This window comes from Staurois parvus, unplaced genomic scaffold (assembly GCF_062004578.1).
Source record: "Staurois parvus isolate SC_StPar_1 unplaced genomic scaffold, SC_StPar_1.0 ptg000044l, whole genome shotgun sequence".
In the NCBI taxonomy this organism is placed as follows: domain Eukaryota; kingdom Metazoa; phylum Chordata; class Amphibia; order Anura; family Ranidae; genus Staurois; species Staurois parvus.
In genome coordinates, this window is record NW_028317840.1 from 1,088,514 (window position 1) to 1,105,037 (window position 16,524).

The 16,524-nt window shown below is 40.1% G+C and overlaps 1 protein-coding gene across 3 annotated transcripts in view; it reads left to right on the top strand.

The window, feature by feature from the left end:
• Positions 1 to 16,524, top strand: part of USO1 (USO1 vesicle transport factor) — a 104,322-nt gene that overhangs the window by 32,365 nt on the left and 55,433 nt on the right. For all 3 annotated transcript variants that reach the window (XM_089663714.1, XM_089663716.1, XM_089663715.1), the window contains 2 exons: positions 11,489 to 11,589; positions 15,445 to 15,547. In XM_089663714.1, the coding sequence (XP_089519840.1) occupies positions 11,489 to 11,589; positions 15,445 to 15,547 (204 nt within the window). The remainder of the gene's footprint in view (positions 1 to 11,488; positions 11,590 to 15,444; positions 15,548 to 16,524) is intronic.

A 16,524-nucleotide genomic window follows, 5' to 3' on the forward strand; every position in this document is an offset into this window, starting at 1 on the left:
CATTTAGAGAAAATGTTGATTAACTTTTATCACTTTGATCTACTGATCACTTTGACATGTACTTATCATGTTTACATTGGTGTCAAGCTCTGCTTATTCATTTTTCCACCATATGCGGAGTTCAAATTGCCTAGGTTTTGTAATTGATATTAAGCTTTTTTAAATTTAGCTCATCTCTTTTGCATGCATAACTAAAAAACACCTTACCCTTTTGAGACCATTTCTTATATCATTGTAATGTCTTTTTGCCAAATTACAAGAGGAGTGGTGGCAACTCGATGGTCAGTGACCAATAAAAATGAAGATAAAGTGTGATTGTAACAAAAGCCATCATGAACTAAATGGAGAACCAAAGAACTCATGTCTTTTTCTCTCCTCTTTCTCTTACTCATTTGTAATGACTCTGATAAACTGGTTGATATTAACAGTGGGCACATTGGCAAGAATCTCACTGTGCACAGGGAGTAAGCCTAAGGAAATTTTATGAAGAAGTTTTAAGTAATAATGTAATTCTCCCTGTTCATCTATTATATTTCTGTGAATTCCCATTATAATCTATATAATTTATTAGGTCAGGGCTTCAAATTTGCCCGAGCTACTAGCCAGGCCTTAAGAGTTACTCGCCACCAACAAACACACACAGAGACAGTTGTACACATACACAGACATGTACATACACAGAAACATGTACACACACGCACAGAGACACATGTACACACACATACAGACACATGTATACACACACAGGCACACAGACACATGTATGTACATACACGCAGACACATGTACAGATACACAGACACATGTACATGCATACAAACACACACAGATGTACACACACACACACCCCCTATAAAAAGTTGCAGTACTTCGTTGTTCACTCACAGAGCTGGGTACTGCAATCTAGGGGGAGGCAGAGAACACAGCACACACTCCTTTGCTTTCACTGCGCTCAGCTATTGAGCAGTGTGACGGCTCCCAGTGCCAGTGACAGATCCGGCCTGAGCTCTGAGCCTGCTCAGCAAGATGGCCCTGGGGGACACACTCACCCCCACCATAATTTCCACTCGCCATTGGCGAGCAGGCAAGTGGAAATTTCAAGGCCTGTATTAGGTGATTATTTTTTTAATATACTGATTATCGCTTACAACCCCAGTTCCAAAAAAGTTTGGATGTTGTGTAAAATCTACATAAAACAGAATGAAATGATTTGCAAATCTCATAAACCCATATTTTATTGAAAATTGAAAACATGAATATTTAAACTGAGAAAATATTTTTTAAAAAAATGGTAATTTTGACAATGATGGCAGCAACACATCTAAAAAAAAGTTGGCACAGGACCATGTTTACCATTGTGAGGCATCCCCTCTTCTTTTTTAACAATACCCTGTAAACATCTGGGAACTGCGACCAGTTGGTGGAGGTTTGAGAGAGGAATGTTGCCCAATTCTTGCCTGATAAAAGGATTCCAACTGCTCAACAGTCTTTGGTATTCTTTGTTGTATTTTTCATGCACCAAATATTTTTACTTGGTGAAAGGTCTGGGCTGCAGGCAGACCAGCTAAGCACCAAAACTCTTCTACTACAAAGCTGTGCTGTTGTCATAGATGCAGTATGCTGTTGAACATTGCCGTGCTGAAATATGCAAGGCCTTCCCTGAAAAAGACATTGTCTGGATTGGAGCGTATGCTGCTCTAATACCTGAATATATCTTTCAGCATTAATCATGCCTTTCAGATGTGCAGGCTGCCCATTCCATACATGCTAATGCACCCCCATACCATCACAGATGCAGTCTTTTGAACTGATAACAAGCTAGAAGGTCCCATTCCTCTTTAGTCTGGAGGATGCGGTTCCCATAGTTGCCAAACACAGTTGCTGACCACAGAGCAGTTTCCCACTTTGCAACAGACCATTTTAAATGGGCTATGGCCCAGAGAAGATACTGGCGTTTCTGGATCATGTTCAGATGTGGCTTCTTTATTGCATGATAGAGCTTTAGCTTGCATTTTTGGATGATATGGCGGACTGTGTTCACAGACAGTGATTTTTGGAAGTATTCCTGAGCCCATGTAGTGATGTTCATCACAGAATCATGTTTGTTTTTAATGCAGTGTCGTCTGAGGGCCCGAAGATAACAGGCATCCAGTATTGTGTTTCGGCCTTTCCCCTTGCGCAGAAAGATTTCTCCAGATGCTCAGAATCTTTTGATATTATGTACTGCAGATGAGGATAATAAGTCTTTCCAATTTTACATTGAACAGTATTCTGTAATTGTGCAATACTTTTTTCTGTTTCAATGTGTTTATTACAATTTTATATCCAAAATATTAAAGTCGGACATTCTTAAGATAGTAAAGTTGTATAGCAGTTCTACAATGCAGGCAGAATATAAAGTCAAAGCCGACAGACCAGGAAGATACAGATGGCTTGTAACATAAGTATCAGAATTGTAAGGCAATAAGAGGTTCAGTTAAGATCAGCAAAGCATCCTAATTACATACCATGCCTGCTCTTGGGACATACCATAGTTACATCTACGAACCCCCACATTCCATAGCAGCTTCTCCGTTATAATGGAAGATAAATTTGAGATGTTCAACAATTTTTTGGAAGCAGCTTGTCACAGATTGGTGAATCTCTGCCCCATCTTTACTTTTGAGATACACTGACTCTACAAGATGCTCTTTATATACCCAGTCATGTTACTGTCATGTTACTGTCCTGTTGCCAGTTAACTTAGTTGCAAAATGCTCTTCCTTGTTAGTACTACTTGCCTTCCCAGCTTTTTGTTTCCCCATCCCTATGTTTTTGAGACATGTTGCTGCCATCAATTTTTTTGCCATCTTATTTTTTTTCTTAAAATGGTACATTTCCCCAGTTTAAGCATTTGATATGTTTTCTATTGTAAATAAATTATGGCTTTATGAGATTTGCCAATCATTGCATTCTGTTTTTATGTAGATTTTACACAACATCTTAAAGTGGTTCTAAAGCTTCAAAGTTTTTTTTACCTTAATGCGTTCTATGCATTAAGGTAAAAAAATCTTCTGTGTCAGACTCACCCCCCCCCCCTTTTATAATTACCTGATCCCCATCACTATCCTGCTCTGTGCATATGAGCTGCACCTCTCCTGACATGTCCCTCTTCGCTGGGTAGATCGATAGCAGTGGGAGCCATTGACTCCCACTCCTATCAGTCAGCGCCAGTGACGAAAGAGCTGGGGGGCGGGTCCAAGTCCTGCTCTCTGTGTCAATGCAATCGGCTTCCTATTGGGACACCAGCAAGAGAGGAGGAGCCAGGAGCAGCAGCGGGACACCCGAGAAGAGATTTGGGGCCACTCTGTGGAATTTGTATTGCACAGAGCAGGTACGGTGCCTTGAAAAAGTATTAATACCCCTTGAAATTTTTTATATTTTTTTTATGTTACAACCAAAAATGTAAATGTATTTTATTGGGATTTTATGTGATAAACCAATACAAAGTGGCTCATAATTGTGAAGTGGAAGGAAAATGATAAATGATTTTCAAAGTTTTTTTTACAAATAATTGTTTGAAAAGTGTGGTGTGCATTTGTATTCAGCTCCCTTTACTCTGATACCCCTAACTAAAATCTAGTGCAACTAATTTCCTTCAGAAGTCACCTAATTAGTCCACCTGTGTGTAATTTAATCTCAGTATAAATACAGCTGTTCTGTGAAGACCTCAGAGGTTTGTTAGAGAACATTAGTGAACAAACAGTATTATGAAGGCCAAGGAACACACGAGACAAGTCAGGGATAAAATTGTGGAGAAGTTTGAAGCAGGGTTACGCTGTAAAAAAATATTCTAAGCTTTGAACATGTTACAAAGCATTGTTCAATCCATCATCCGAAAATGGAAAAAGTATGGCACAACTGTAGACCTACCAAGACATGGCTGTTCACCTAAACTGACAGGCCAGGCAAGGAGAGCATTAGTCAGAGAAGCAGCTAAAAGGCCCTTGGTAACTCTGGAGGAGCTGCAGAGATCCACAGCTCAGGTGGGAGAATCTGTCCACAGGACAACTATTAGTTGTGCACTCCACAAATCTGACCTTTATGGAAGAGTGGCAAGAAGAAAGCCATTGTTGAAAGAAAGCCATAAGAAGTCCCATTTGCAGTTTGTGAGAAGCCATGTGGGGTACACAGCAAACGTGGAAGAAGGTGCTCTGGTCAGATGAGACCAAAATTGAACTTTTTGGCGTAAAAGTAAAACGCCATATGTGGCTGCACATCACCCTGAACACCCCATCCCAACCATGAAACGTGGTGGCAGCATCATGCTGTGGGGATGCTTTTTTCCAGCAGGGACAGGGAAGCTGTTCAGAGTTGATGGGAAGATGGATGGAGCCAAATACAGAGCAATCTTAGAAGGAAACCTGTTAGGGCTCGTTCACACTTGACTGTTTTTCCAACTCTTGCCAAACGCCCCTATAGCGCTTGACAAGCATTGGTCCGGCGTTTGCGAAGCATTTTTAACGCTCCGTTAAAAACACCCCACAAACGCCTATAATGAAGTTTGAATGGTGTTAACGCTCCTCAACCGCGTCGCAACCGCACCGCAAACGCCGGCCGTCTGCCGCTTGCTAACAAGGCTAGTGTGAACGTAGTCTTAGAGTCTACAAAAGACGAGACTGAGGTGGAGGTTCACCTTCCAGCAGGACAACTACCCTAAACATAAAGCCAGAGCTACAATGGAATGGTTTCGATCAAAGCATATTCATGATAGAATGGCCCAGTCAAAGTCCATACCTAAATCCAATTGAGAATCTGTGGCAAGATTTGAAAATTGCTGTACACAGACGCTCTATCTGATAGTTTGGGCTATTTTGCAAAGAAGAATGGGCAAAAATTTCACTCTAGATGTGCAAAGCTGGTAGAGACATCCCCAAAAAGACTTGCTAACATTTTCCTTCCACTTCACAATTATGTGCCACTTTGTGTTGGTCTATCACATAAAATGCCAATAAAATACATTTGTTTTCGGTTGTAACATGACAAATATTTCAAGGGGTAGAAATACTTTTTCAAGGCACTGTAATTATAGACATGTTTGTTGTTGTTATTTTTTTTTTATTTTTTTTTAAACTTTCCTTTACAACATGGGTGCTCCACCTGTGGCCCTCTTGCTGTTACAGAACTGCAAGTCCCATCATGCTTCTGCCTTTGCTGCTTGTAAGGCCTCATGCACACAGGGCATTTTTGTAGCCACTTTTAGCGTCGGGTGCAGGTTTTTTTTTTTTTTTTTTCTTACAGCTTCCAAACTCCCCTCCATATTATCCTATGTGTCCATGCTAGACTTTTAGAAGCTTTCAGTAGCAGGGGCTTTTAGGAGCTGTAAAAAAATTCCCACTGCTAGTGTGTACAGGAGCAGCAGCTTTTTGGAAAAAAAAAAATGCTTGGCGTGTCTAAACTTTGCTAAACACGTTTTAATGCTAGGCGCATTTAGTGCTTGAGTGTTAATTCATTTCAGTGGCCAGAATTAGGTTTTATTCTGGCCAATGAAAGACATTAAGGCTCAGGCGCTTGACAAAATGCACCTAAATGCTTGTAAAAGCGTTACACTTTTACAAGCGTCAGCCATTCTTTTCTGCCAGAATACTGATACCAAGAGGAGTGTTTTTAAAACTTCTTTTGTGCATGAGACCTAACTGTCAGCCTTGCAATGCCTCACGGGACTTGTAGTTCCACAACAGCTGGAGGGCTTGAGCACCCATGCGTTACAACCCATATAACTTTTCGTAATTGGGTTTGTAACTTCCTATGCAGCTTCTCATGTTACCAGATGCATTCTGTTTAGGAATGCGATCATTAAAGCTAAACTGCAACCAAAAGGATAAACACACAATATAAATACATATGTTGGAGCTTTTTTATCTGCCAAAGGATGTACAGTTGTGTTCAAAATAATAGCAGTCAGACATCACTAACCTGATCAATCACTGTTTTTGGTAGAAATGATATTTCTACATGGCAAATAATTTACTAGCAGGTGTAGTAGAGTAATAGAAATCCAACAGACCCAACAGTCATGACATGCATGCTGCTGATTCTGTGTAATTGAATCACTAATTGAAATGGGCATGTTCAAAATAATAGCAGTGTGGAGTTCTATTAGTGAGGTCATTCATTCTTTGAAATACAGGTGGCAATTATTGCCCTTATTTAAGGAAGGAAGGCAGCAAATGTTGTACATGCTGGTTACAGTGCATTTCTCTCTGAAATTCTGAGGAAAATGGGTCGTTCCAGACATTGTTCAGAAGAACAGCTTACCTTGATTAAAAAGTTGATTGGAGAGGGGAAAACATATAAAGAAGTGCAGAAAATGATAGGCTGCTCAGCTAAAATGATCGCAAATGCTTTAAAATGGCAACCAAAACCTGAAAGCCGTGGAAGAAAGTGAAAAACTACCATTCAAATGGATAGAAGAATAACCAAAATGGCAAGGACTCAGCCAACAATCAGCTCCAGGAAGATCAAAGAAGGTCTAAAGTTACCTGTGAGTACTGTTACAATTAGAAGACGCCTATCTGAAGCCAAGCCATCTGCAAGAAGCCCCCGCAAAGTCCCACTGTTGAAAAAAAGACGTGCTGAAGAGGTTACAATTTGCCAAAGAGCACATTGACTGGCCTAAAGAGAAATGGCGCAACATTTTGTGGACTGGTGAAAGTAAGATTGTTCTTTTTGGGTCTAGTGGCCGGAGACAGTTTGTCAGACGACCCCCAAACACTGAATTCAAGCCACAGTACACTGTGAAGACAGTGAAGCATGGTTGCGCAAGCATCATGATATGGGGATGTTTCTCATACTACGGTGTTGGGCCTATTTATCGCATACCAGGGATCATGGATCAGTTTGAATACATCAGAATACTTGAAGAGGTCATGCTCCCTTATGCTCAACAGGAAATGCCCTTGAAATGGGTGTTCCAACAAGACAACGACCCCCAAACACACCAGTAAACGTGCAACAAACGTGTGGGGTGACATCAAAAATGCAGTTTCTCAGGCAAAACCAAGAAATAGAGAACTGTGGAATGTAGTCCAATCATCCTGGGCTGGAATACCTGTTCACAGGTGCCAGAAGTTGGTTGACTCCATGCAACACAGATGTACAGCAGTTCTCAGAAACAGTGCTTATACAACTAAATATTAATTGATTCAAAGGAAAGCTAAATTTTCAAACATTTTTCAGTTTATATAGTGAATGTTTGAGTTTGTAAAGAATACAAACACTGCTATTTTTTTGAACCGTCTAATATTCACTTTTCTTCATTTTTTTTAGAGGAACAACACATTTGATATATTTTCCTTCATGTTTTGATTTGGAATAGAATGTGTAGTGTTCCCAATGCATATGTGTGTATGGAAATAAAAGCTATTAGAAGGATTTTGAGCTTTATTCACTTTTTTCAACACACTGCTATTATTTTGAACACAACTGTATATGTCAGTCCAGTCCTCAGATTTACATAGACTCTCTCAGATAGCACAGCTCTGCCTGACAGGGCAGGAGACCTGATTTTAATTTACTGTGGTTTAGTGACCCATAAAGGTCCTGTTCCTCCTCCAGCATGTACCTGGGCAGTAAAAGGAGAAGCAGCACATTGATGAACTCACCTCTGTTGCTCTCCCTCTCTTCTCCTATCAGAACACTGGAGCACAACAGATTGGCTGTTTGTGTGACATTTCATTCTTCTAACCCAGAGCTCTGCTGTACAGTCACCGCAAGAGGCAGATGCCAAGTCAAATTCAGATACTTGCTTTGCTTGTATTAAAATAAATACATTTAGTGATGTGAATATAGAGCTGGATTAATGTGTGCTCTTTTACATTTGTCTGCAGTTCAGCTTAAAAGGAAAAAAAATACTAATTCTCAATAATATCTCATTATGGTTCTAATATACATTAGAGGAGTCTTTCAATCTATTGTCTCCTAACTGCCTGCAGACACCACTGGCTGAAATACATTGATTTGAACAAGCAGCAGATGCATGAGCTAGCCTTGTATTCTTCTACATCTCTTCATAGGCATAAACACGATCTGTTGGTTAAGGCAATAGGCAAGAATGCCTCTATATATTTTGTTTTCACCTGTAAATTGAGAAGATGCAGTTTGCATTTGTGTTGACTGCAAAACAACCTTCCAATATTGGTGTATGGTTGTATTGAACCAAATAGCTCAGCGCATACCAGGAATCACTAAGGAATTTGTTTCTTGCTGCTTCAACCCCTGCACCATTTAGCATGCTTTAAATGCTGAAGGCTCAGTTATTTCACCACCCCTCCTACCTAGTTTTTTTTTTTTTGTTCAATCACTACGGTATCCTGGCTAGTTTTTCAGGGTTTTTTTGTTAGAAACACAGCAGTGAACTATTCTTATTTGTCATTGAGGCCACATTTTATTCGCATGTTATGCAGCAGGCAAAACATGTTATTGAAGGTCCTGGCAAGGCTCCTGAGCTGGTGGCTACTACCATTTTTTTACCCAGGGAAGTCAGAAATAGATACAGGAGTTAAGGTTGAGTATACATTGAGTAGCTTTTAAATGTATGTAAACCTTAACCACTTCCCGTCCGGCCGTGGTATATAAACAGCCAAACGGTGGCAGTGCTAGGTCGGGTGGCCGTTTATTACCCTCCCCGCACCCTGCTTGTGCATGCTCCCTGGGAGCACGCAGCACCGCAATCTGGTGCCCGCTGTGTCCTCTGGACACAGTGGAACACCGATCGTCGGACGGGACCTCTGTGCGAGGTCCCGATCATGTGATCACTGATTGGCCAATCAGTGATCACATGCAGAGTAGTGAGCAAGATGTCACTTCTGACATCATTGCTTACTACGTGTGAAATATGTGAATGATCACAGAGGTCACATGGTAAAAGGCTATTCACAACAACCTTGTACTATGTGACAAGCTGTGACCAATCACAGCTCACACAGTAGTTCTCAATGGCTGCAAGAATGCGGCTAGAGAGAAGGAGAAATGATTGCTTTTACAGCCTTTATGGGTGTAAACGCAATCAGTGTAAAAAAAAAAAAATCTTCATCACCCCCCACAAGTAGTACTGCTAGGGTGACAAAAAAAATTGTAAAAAAAAATCAATAATAAAAAAAAAAAAAAAATGTTTAAAAACTAATTTGGGTTATTTTTTTTTTTTTTTACTAAAAAGATAGAATAAATTTTGGCCAAGATTTATGATGAAATACTATTTATTTGCAAAATTTTAGGAAAACACTTTTTTCAAAATTTTGGGACGTTTTCATTTACATAGCAAAAAAAATAAAGATCCCAGTGGTGAATAAATACCACCAAAATAAAGTTTTATCTGTCTCTACAAAATGCTAAAAAAATTCATATGGGTACAGTGTTGCATGACATGACCGCGCAATTGTCATTCAAAGTGTGATAGCACTGAAAACTGAAAATTGGCCTCGACAGGAAGGGGGTAAAAGTGTCCGGACTGGAAGTGGTTAATAATGAACTCCTTTTTTTTTCTTTTTTTTTTTTTTTCTACATTCTTGTTATTTGTGTTTCATTTTTTTTCTCACAGCGAGGAGCCGCTTTAAGTCAGCAGCTAAAAATCCTGTAGCTGATAGTTTTTAATTAAAGGACACCTGTCTGTCCAGGGATCCCGCACCGCCCTCACCCAGACTAGTTTTTAACCAGCCTTCCAGTACATGATGCTGGCATTCTAACTGTGGGCAGCCAGCTATGCTGCTTTCAGCTTCACAACTGGCTGATCACTGCATGTGTGCAAGACGCACTGCGCTTTTTGAATGTTCCTGCAGTCTTCTGGGACCTATGACGTGTCCTAGAACACTGTGAAGGGTGGGGGAGGAGATCTTCCCCTTCCTCTAAAATGACATAGCAAATATGGTAGATGAGGGGGGTAGTAGACTTTATGCAGAACTTCCCCTTTGGGTGAGGTTCAGCTTTAAATCCTGCTCAGGGTACTTTTGTGAACTGCAGAACACTTCCCTCTATGTTAAAGTGGAATTAAACTGTATCTGAGCATCACAAACTAAAAAAAACTGAAAACGCTATTGAATTCATTCTTCATATTCAAAGCAAACTCACCCATTCATCCATGTCTCTGTGCATTATTTTGTTGAGAAATCACTTTGGAACCCCCCCCCCCATATTTCTATGGCCATCTTAAGTAAGACCAGATAATTCATGTAGCCTATACTGGAATCCATCTGCCCTCAGGCCAAGTATACAGGTAGGAAGGTGTGCTTAGCTGAGAAAGCCCCTCCTCCCTTCCTCCAGATGAAAGTGAAAAAAAAATGCCCATGAAGACTTGGGATGTATGACATCTCCAAGGCCAGAAACCAGGAAACAACTGAAGACAATAAAAAAAAAATGTTTAAAACAAGTAAATAAAATATTCCTTATCCATTTACTAATTATTATTTTTTACAGGACTTTATATAGTGCCAACCATTTATGTAGCTTTTTACATATGTATGGTGCATTAATATTAGTCTCTGCCCTCAGGGAGCTTACAATCTAAGGTCCCAAACTCAAATTCATATTTGCACATACTAGGGCCAATTTAGACAGGATCCATCTAACCTACCAGCGTGCCTTTGGATTGTGGGAGGAAACCGGAGTACCCAGAGGAAACCCAAGCTGGCACAGCTAATGCTGCTAGTAGCCTAAGAAATGTTGATTTACTGAGTTCAATTTCGTTTTAAGATGAAGGGCAAGAATTCTGTAATCCTAACATTCTTCCTGTCTCGGGTTGACAGCATTTCTCCACGGATACAGTACTACGCATGTCTCCTTAGGACAAGGAAGTATGTTACTATTGGTAGGATAACCAGGTAAAAATAACGGGGAAAAGAAAATCCTGAAAACTAATGCTGCTACCACATCTAACAAAATAAAAAAAAAAAATTTTTTGTTCTTGATTTTAGATACACTTTAACTATATTCCTCACTTGAAATAGAAACCTTGAATTGCAGTACCAGGTTTTCGGTTGAAATTGCAGTGTGCACCTTGGCCGGTAGCCGCAGTATGCGAGTTAGCTGGCCTGATGGGGGGGTGCTATACAAGTCCAGGGTCTATTTTATGGAACATTTGAAAGTTCTCATCATCTGAGAAGCAAGGCACTGATAATGTAGCCTTCCTAGGATGCATTTTTTGAAACCATGGCTACATCACTAGTGCTTCGCTCAACCAGGAAGCAGAAAAACAGTAATTGAAAGCATAAGCAAGAAAGGTTTGTCCAATGAATGTAACATGATTTCATATCTGCATGCTAAGCTAAAGCGATTTCTAGTGAAAGGAGGGAAGGTCCATTTAAAGTGCATTTTTAATGTCATTCTACTACATTAAGGGCTCAGTAAAGCACTATATCTATCATGTAATGGCATGCAGCTTAGTGCTTATTGCCTTAAAAAAGTCATGCACATTGCAAGTTAAATAATTACTAATGTTTCTCAAATGTTATTGCAGAGGAGAACCAGCAAGTACAAGCAGATGATCTTGGAGTCCAGTTTACAGAAATGTTCATGAAACAACAGGAAAACGTCACTCTTTTACTGTCAATTTTGGAGGTAAGACACCAGTTTGGTTGGTCATCCTATTATTTAAACTTAGTAACAATATTCTAAAAAGCATTTCAGGCTGTAATCTATACCTGGCAGATCAGTTTTATAGTTTCTGTACCTTTTATGGAAATTGTGGATCACTAAACCTTAACCACTTGAAGACTGGTATGTTATATCCCCTTCCATTCCATGCAGTATTTTTCATTTTCAGCACTATGATACTTTGACAATCACTTGTCATGTAACACTGTAATCACATTTTTTGATAGAGCTTTTGTTTGGTGGTGTTTAATCACCACTAGGTTTCTTTAATTTTAATAAAAACATGTTTTATGTATTAAAGTCTGTATTAAAAAAAAAAACAAAAAAAAAAACTTTGCAAACAAATAATCTTTCTTCATAAATTTAGGCCAAAATGCATTCTGCTATATTTCTATGACAAAAAGACAAACAAGTGTGTACAATTTAGACTTGGGTGAAAGTCCAAGGGCTTGTTTACACTTAATTCGACTTCAACACACATTAAAGCTCCTTCCTCTTCAACATGCTTTTTTTGCTTTTTTAACGTGTCTTTGATGCTTCTGTGACACTTTGATCATTCTTTTTTGAAGCTTTATTGAAGCTTGGCAGATACCCTGTGTGTGTGTGTTGCTATCTCATACCTGCAGTACCTCCAAAACAAAGTGAAGCGTAAGCTGAATAAAAGCCTCTAAAATCTGCCGGTGTTGTAAGCAAGCATGGGGCATAATTTGTGAAGCGAAGCAAACCCAACGTGTAAACAGGACTGTAACCTAACCATTTTATTTAGTGACAGGTGCTTTAATTGGTGTTCAGAGTGCTTCAAAAAAGCATGTCCAATGCCATGTTTTGAAGCTAGTGTAAACGAGCTCTAAGAAAGTGAGAGTCTACACACTATAGCATACTGTATGCAATATTTGACATATAATTTTTTCCCACAATTTTTTAGGAAATAAAATTTGATTTTCTTTCACAAAAATGTCATTTTAACAAGTTCCTACTCTGTCAAGGCAAAGGCATACTTACAAATACACCCCAAAACACATTCTTCTACTTCTGAGTATGGGCATACCACATTTGTGACACTTTTTCACTGCCTAGATGTATAGAGGGGTCCAAAATCCAACAATAACTCTCAGGTTTTCAAGCAGCTTACATTTTACATCTGATTTCTCAACTATCTGTCACATTTCCTGAGGCTCTGAAGTGCCAGGACAGGAGAAACATCACAATGTTATGTTCCTTCGCATTGGAGGAAGGGTTTAGGAATTACAGCTCTTAAGAGTATCCACCCCCCCCCCCCCCTTTTTCAAGGGACCAAAAGTAATTGGACAGTTGAATACAATCATAAATAAAATATTCGTTTTTAATATTGTGTTAAAAATCCTTTACTGGCGATGACTACCTGAAGTCTGGAACCTATGGACATTACCAAAGACTAGGTTTCCTCCTTTCTTATGCTTTGCCAGGCTTTAACTGCAGCTGTCTTCACTTGTTCTTTGTGGGTCTTTCTGCCTTTAGTTTTGCCTTCAGAAAGTGAAATACATGCTCAATTGGATTGAGATCAGGTATTGCAGAATATTCCACTTCTTTTCTTTCAAAAGCTCCTGGGTTGCTTTTGCTGTGCGTTTTGGATCATTGTCCATCTGTACTGTGAACCGCCGTCCAATCAACTGCTGCATTTGGCTAAATCTGGGCTGACAGTATATCTCTGAACACTGCAGAATTCATCCGGCTGCTTGTGTCTTCTATCACATCATCAATAAACACCAATGAACCAGTGTCACTGGAATCCATGCATGCCCATGCCATCACACTGCCTCCACTATGGTTTACAGATGACATTGTGTGCTTTGGATCATGAGCTGTTCCAAGCCTTCTCCACACTTTTTTTCTTCCCGTCCTTCTGATACAGATTAATCTTAGTTTCTTCCGTCCAAAGAGTGCTTTTCCAGAACTGGTCTGGCTTTTTTAGATGTTTTTTTGGTAAAGTCTAATCTAGCTATTCTATTCTTCAGCCTTATGAATGGTTTGCACCTTGTGGTGAACCCTCTGTATTTGCTCTCGTGAAGTCTTCTCTTGATTGTGGACTTGGACAATGATACGCCCACCTCCTGGAATGTGTCCTTCACTTGTCTGGATTTTGTGAATGGGCTTTTCTTTACCATAGAGAGGATCCTGAGATCATCTACCACTGTTGTCTTCTGTGAATGTCCACGCCTTTTTATGTTGCTGAGCTCGCCAGTGTGTTCTTTTTTCACAGAATGTACCAAACTGTTGATTTGGCCACTCCTAATGTTGCTGCTATCTCTCTGATGGATTTGTTTCATTTTTGATGCCTTACAATGGCCTGTTTCACTTGCATGGACAGCTCCTTTGAACGCATGATGTAGGTTCACAGCAATAAATTCCAAATGCAAATACCACACTTAGAATCAACTCCAGACCTTTTACCTGCTTAATTGATGAAGAAATAAGTAGCCCACACCTGGCCATGAAACAGCTTTTGATTCAATTGTCCAATTACTTTTGGACCCTTGAAAAAGGGGGGATGGCTACCCCTAAGAGTTGGAATTCCTAAACCCTTCCTCCAATTTGGATGTACATACCGTCAAATTAAACCTGAGAGTGTGCACTTCAGCCCATATCCATTATACAGCTACCGTGTTTCCCAGAAAATAAGACACTGTCATATATTAATTTTAAGGTTAAAAAAATGCACTAGGGCTTATTTTTGGGTAAGTCTTATTTTTATTGACACCCCCTCCGACGATCCCCGCAGGATGGATCAGATCTGCGGATTGAGCATAATGGATCGGAGTCCTAACTGCAACCTAACTGTTCTCTCCACCAGCTCCACAAAAAGGTACATTTTAAAGCAAGACCCCCCTCCCCCTGCCCTCTCTCCCCCCTCTCTCACTCTGCCTTCTCTCCCCCCCCCCCCCCTTTCCCTCTTTCTCCCCCCTCCTCCTACATGAAGCTGCAGTACAGTCGCCAGGGTCGGGGGATTACACTGACCTACTGCATACATCGTGGCAGGGATGTGGACCCGCCCCTCTGCTGAAACTCTGAGGAGGAGACGTGTCTGCAGTGCCTGCCTCACTATCCGTCCCCTCAATGCCTGCTTATTTCAGAAGGGGCACATACAGGGACGGACTGAGCCTCTCATGGGGCCCTGCAGTGACCCCGGGTCCTCGGGCAGTGCCCGAATGGTCAGTTCTCCTCTGGTGGAGGTAGGTCTTATTTTCGGGGAGGGCTTATATTAGCGGTACGTAAAAAAGTACTTTTCGGGGTAGGTCTTATTTTCGGGGAAACACGGTATAGCTTGAATATGTTTTGGTAAATGCCTGAAAAAACTAAAATTGTGCCTGTGTCCAAATATATGTGGACCTAACTGTGCATATGTGTGTGTTTTTATTTAGATATATATATATATATATATATATATATATATATATATATATATATATATATATATATATATATATATATATATATACACATTATACACCATAGTTTGTAGACTCTGACTTTCACACAGATTTAATAATGTACACAGTTTTAGTTTATTTTTACCAAATATATTTAGCAGAATATATGTTGGCCTAGATTTATGAACAAAGTTTATCTTTTTTTTATACAGCAAAAATAAAACCCACCAAAAGAAAGCTCTATTTTTGTGAAAGAGATAAAAATTTAATTTGTGTATAGTGTTACATGACCAATCAATTACCAGTTAAAGTGCAAAAGGGGGTAAAACATTCTGGGGATCAAGTGGTTAATGATCCCTCCTATGTGAGTTTCTGTTTTTGTGGTTCGCCTTACTTATCTCTCTTCCTACAGGAGTTTGATTTCCACGTGCGCTGGCCTGGAGTGAAACTACTGACTACTCTTCTTAAGCAGCAAGGACCTCAAGTGCAGCAGATTGTTTTAGTTAGCCCAATGGGTAAGTGAGGCATTTTTTCTCTAGTCACTGCTGACCATTTTCCAGGCCCCTTAAAATCCTTCAGTCCATGTATACTGCTGTCCATTCAAAGGAAACCGGTCTGACAACCGGCTTCTGTCAAGCATTCCAGCTAGAAAACTGCAGGCATTGATATGTGTATTCTGGGGGGGGGGGGGGAATTGTGAAATGTCAGCAATGTTCAAGTAAGAGAAATGGGAGGCACATGAGCTAAAAATGACTTTAAACCACTGTAATATCAAGCTGCAATATAAAAGAAAAAAAATGAAAAAAGTGAAGGGGGATTTGAATACTGTAGGAATGCACTGTAGGTTAACATTTTGTTCAGTGGTGTGCATTGTTTTATGTTTTTAAATAAAATAGAATATGTAAAATACAATCATCGGAAGATAATGCCATTGACTGGCCTCTCTGAACCTCTTTCGTCTTCTGCTAGTCGGGGGTTTTGAGTCACATTTCAAGGAGATTGGAAGTACTCTTGCGTACTTAACATGGTTGAAAATAAGTTGGTTTCTAATATGATGCTTTGTAGATCCCACTATTATCATACCTCCAAGACTTAAAAGAAATAAAAAAGAAATTCTCTTTAACCACTTCACAACTGCACTATAGCCGAATGACAGCTACAGCGCAGTTGTCCAGTTCTAGGAGGGCGTCATATGACGTTCTCCCAGAACGCGCCCCCGGTGCTCTCTGTGATTGTTGTGTCCTACGGACACAGCTGATCACATGATGGGATAAAAGGTCAATCACAGCGCCCTTTTACCACGTGACACAGAAGATCAGCAAGTAAATACAGTGGCCGGTTGTCGGCTGCACTTTCCCCACGCTGTCACAGTGTGAGGAAAGTACTGCCAATAACCAGGAATTGTCACAGAGCTGATCGCCACTGATCATCAGGGCACTGATGATCACTGCTCTTATGATCAGTGCCCAGCAGTTCCACTCATCAGTGCCCG